Consider the following 2152-nt stretch of genomic DNA (forward strand, 5'->3'; position numbering starts at 1 on the left):
GGGGGGGGAAGGAACGGTGTAATTGGTTGGTAGGAATAAAATAAGACTCCAACAAACTACATTATAATGTACATGTGTCACGATACGGTGGAAAAAGACGATCATCAATTTTTTGGCATGTAGAGTTACTGGTATCATCAGCCTGTTCATTTGACCATCTTTTGATGAAAAAAAATACACATCTATCTTGAATAGAAGTCGAGATATTTGCGATTGAAGGAGGTCAGGGTCACCTGTTTTCAGAGGTAAAATTGGCTAAAAACTGGAAACTTGAAATTTACACTTGTTGAGCCATTAATCAATGTTTTTCAGTAAATTCCACGCAGAAATATGTCTTTAAATGGACATAAAAGGTGGGGGGAAATGGTCAAATTAGAGAGAAAATGCCGATATCTTCGATTTCAGGATTTTCATGAGCGCCTGATTTCACCACGACGCCTCACACATGTACATGCTAACTAATCACTCTTTGATTTCCTCTTCTAGCCGCAACACAGGCCACAACAACAGCGACAGGTCTTGTACACCAACACAACAACAACAACTTTCACAACCGCTACAAACGCCAGAACGTCTAGGGCCAGAAACTGGTACATGGGCATGTTTTGACCCGCTGACCTCATGTAGGCGCCATCATACTTCATCACGTGATCCAACCAGAATGCCGTCTCGTTGACCGGAAGCTTATACAGTTCTTTGTATAGATTCAAGGCTTTTTGTACGTTTTTCTTATACTCCAGCATTTTTCTCATCAGCGCTAGAAGCTGTATGTCTGTGACCTCACGGATGTCCGCCCTAAGACCAAAACCTTTGGCCACACCCCTTTGGGCATTGTACGGCATGTCGCTCTCAAACGGCAGGCAAAGCGTTGGCACGGCGTGGTACATTCCCTCGTACTGCCCGTTCATACCACAGTGGGAGACGAAGAGCTTGGTGTTTTTGTGCCCTAGGAGGTCATTTTGTGGTACCCAGGAAGAAGTGAGAATCTCACCCGGATCGGGAGATTGAAGTTTCACACGCCAAACCACGTTCTGTTTCAGCTTCAGGAACGCCGACACCATCTTGGAGGAAATGTAGTCCGGTACCTCCAGAATACTGCTTCCGAACGTAACCACGACCACACCATTCACAGATTTCTCCATGAAGCTTTTGAACGGCTGTTTGAGTTCTTTCGGGGGATTCCCCGCTGTGCTTCCCACGAATTTGGTATTTGGCAGCTGCGGACGAGCGAAATCCATAATTGGGTCACTCTCCAGGATGAAAATTTCCGCCTGGGACATGATCTCCCTGGTAGATATTCTGGGTCGGTGAGGTGCGAACCTTGCAACGAGTTTGTCACTGGATAGGTACTCGTGGAGAAAGAATAGCGCTAAATGAGCCATGCTATTCTTAAGACTTTGGAAGAAAGTCATACCTTCCTCCAGAAAATCATCATTGAGTTGTAAAGGTGTTGATGACAGACTTATGGGAATCCAACATAATCGTGAAATGGACACAAAAAAGAAAAGGGAACATTCAGCATGTAAGCTAAAATAACAAAATCCCTAAAGAAAGGAACTTTGACAAGAACAAACATATCCGGCTTGATTTCTTTGATTTTTGCAACCAGTTGTTTGTCTGACAAAATCTGAGTGACCATGTCATTGAATAAATTGAGAATCCCTGGGGCATCTCCAATACTCATAGACTGGTTCCTCCAGAATTTGTCCACGGCCAAAGCTGCGATTTTGTCGTCGAAGTGACCGAGATACTCGTCGTACCGGATGACGTTGATGCCCTGCACGTTGACGGAGTTGTCTTTGAGCATGAAGTCCGGCACAGGGGCGTATACGTCATATCCTAGCGCGGCCAGGGCGCGACCAGTGTTGGTGTAAGTGCGCACGTTAGCGGCGTGAGGGAGAGAGAACAAGACAACTGTCTTAGCCTGGCTCACGTGACGGCTGCCAGCCAATAAGAGTGTGGCGGCCGCGAGGAAGGAGGTCACTGCTGCTGACGTCATTGTGGCTTGAGCGTGTGTGGCACTGCTGGTATGGCGAGTCCTAGGAGGGAGCCATAAGATTGAAAGCCAAAGCGTTTGGGAGAAAAAAGAAACTTAAACTTATTAATTACTTGATACAAACTCAAGACCATTCAAGACCATAAATTAACACCC

General features: G+C 45.8%; 1 protein-coding gene across 1 annotated transcript; it reads right to left on the reverse strand.

Annotated features, from left to right (window-relative positions):
• Positions 1 to 391: 391 nt before the first annotated feature.
• On the reverse strand, positions 392 to 2034 carry LOC101850421 (UDP-glucuronosyltransferase 1A5-like). The gene has a single exon (XM_005100181.3). It carries the CDS (start codon positions 1410 to 1412, stop codon positions 483 to 485), a length of 930 nt encoding a protein of 309 aa, XP_005100238.2. The 5' UTR covers positions 1413 to 2034; the 3' UTR covers positions 392 to 482.
• Between the last annotated feature and the right edge of the window lie 118 nt (positions 2035 to 2152).

Source organism: Aplysia californica, unplaced genomic scaffold, assembly GCF_000002075.1.
Source record: "Aplysia californica isolate F4 #8 unplaced genomic scaffold, AplCal3.0 scaffold00238, whole genome shotgun sequence".
NCBI lineage: Eukaryota > Metazoa > Mollusca > Gastropoda > Aplysiida > Aplysiidae > Aplysia > Aplysia californica.

Bases quoted from the DNA above. Each gene is read 5' to 3' on its own strand.
- LOC101850421 (XM_005100181.3), bottom strand. From the start codon at position 1,412: ATGACTTTCTTCCAAAGTCTTAAGAATAGCATGGCTCATTTAGCGCTA.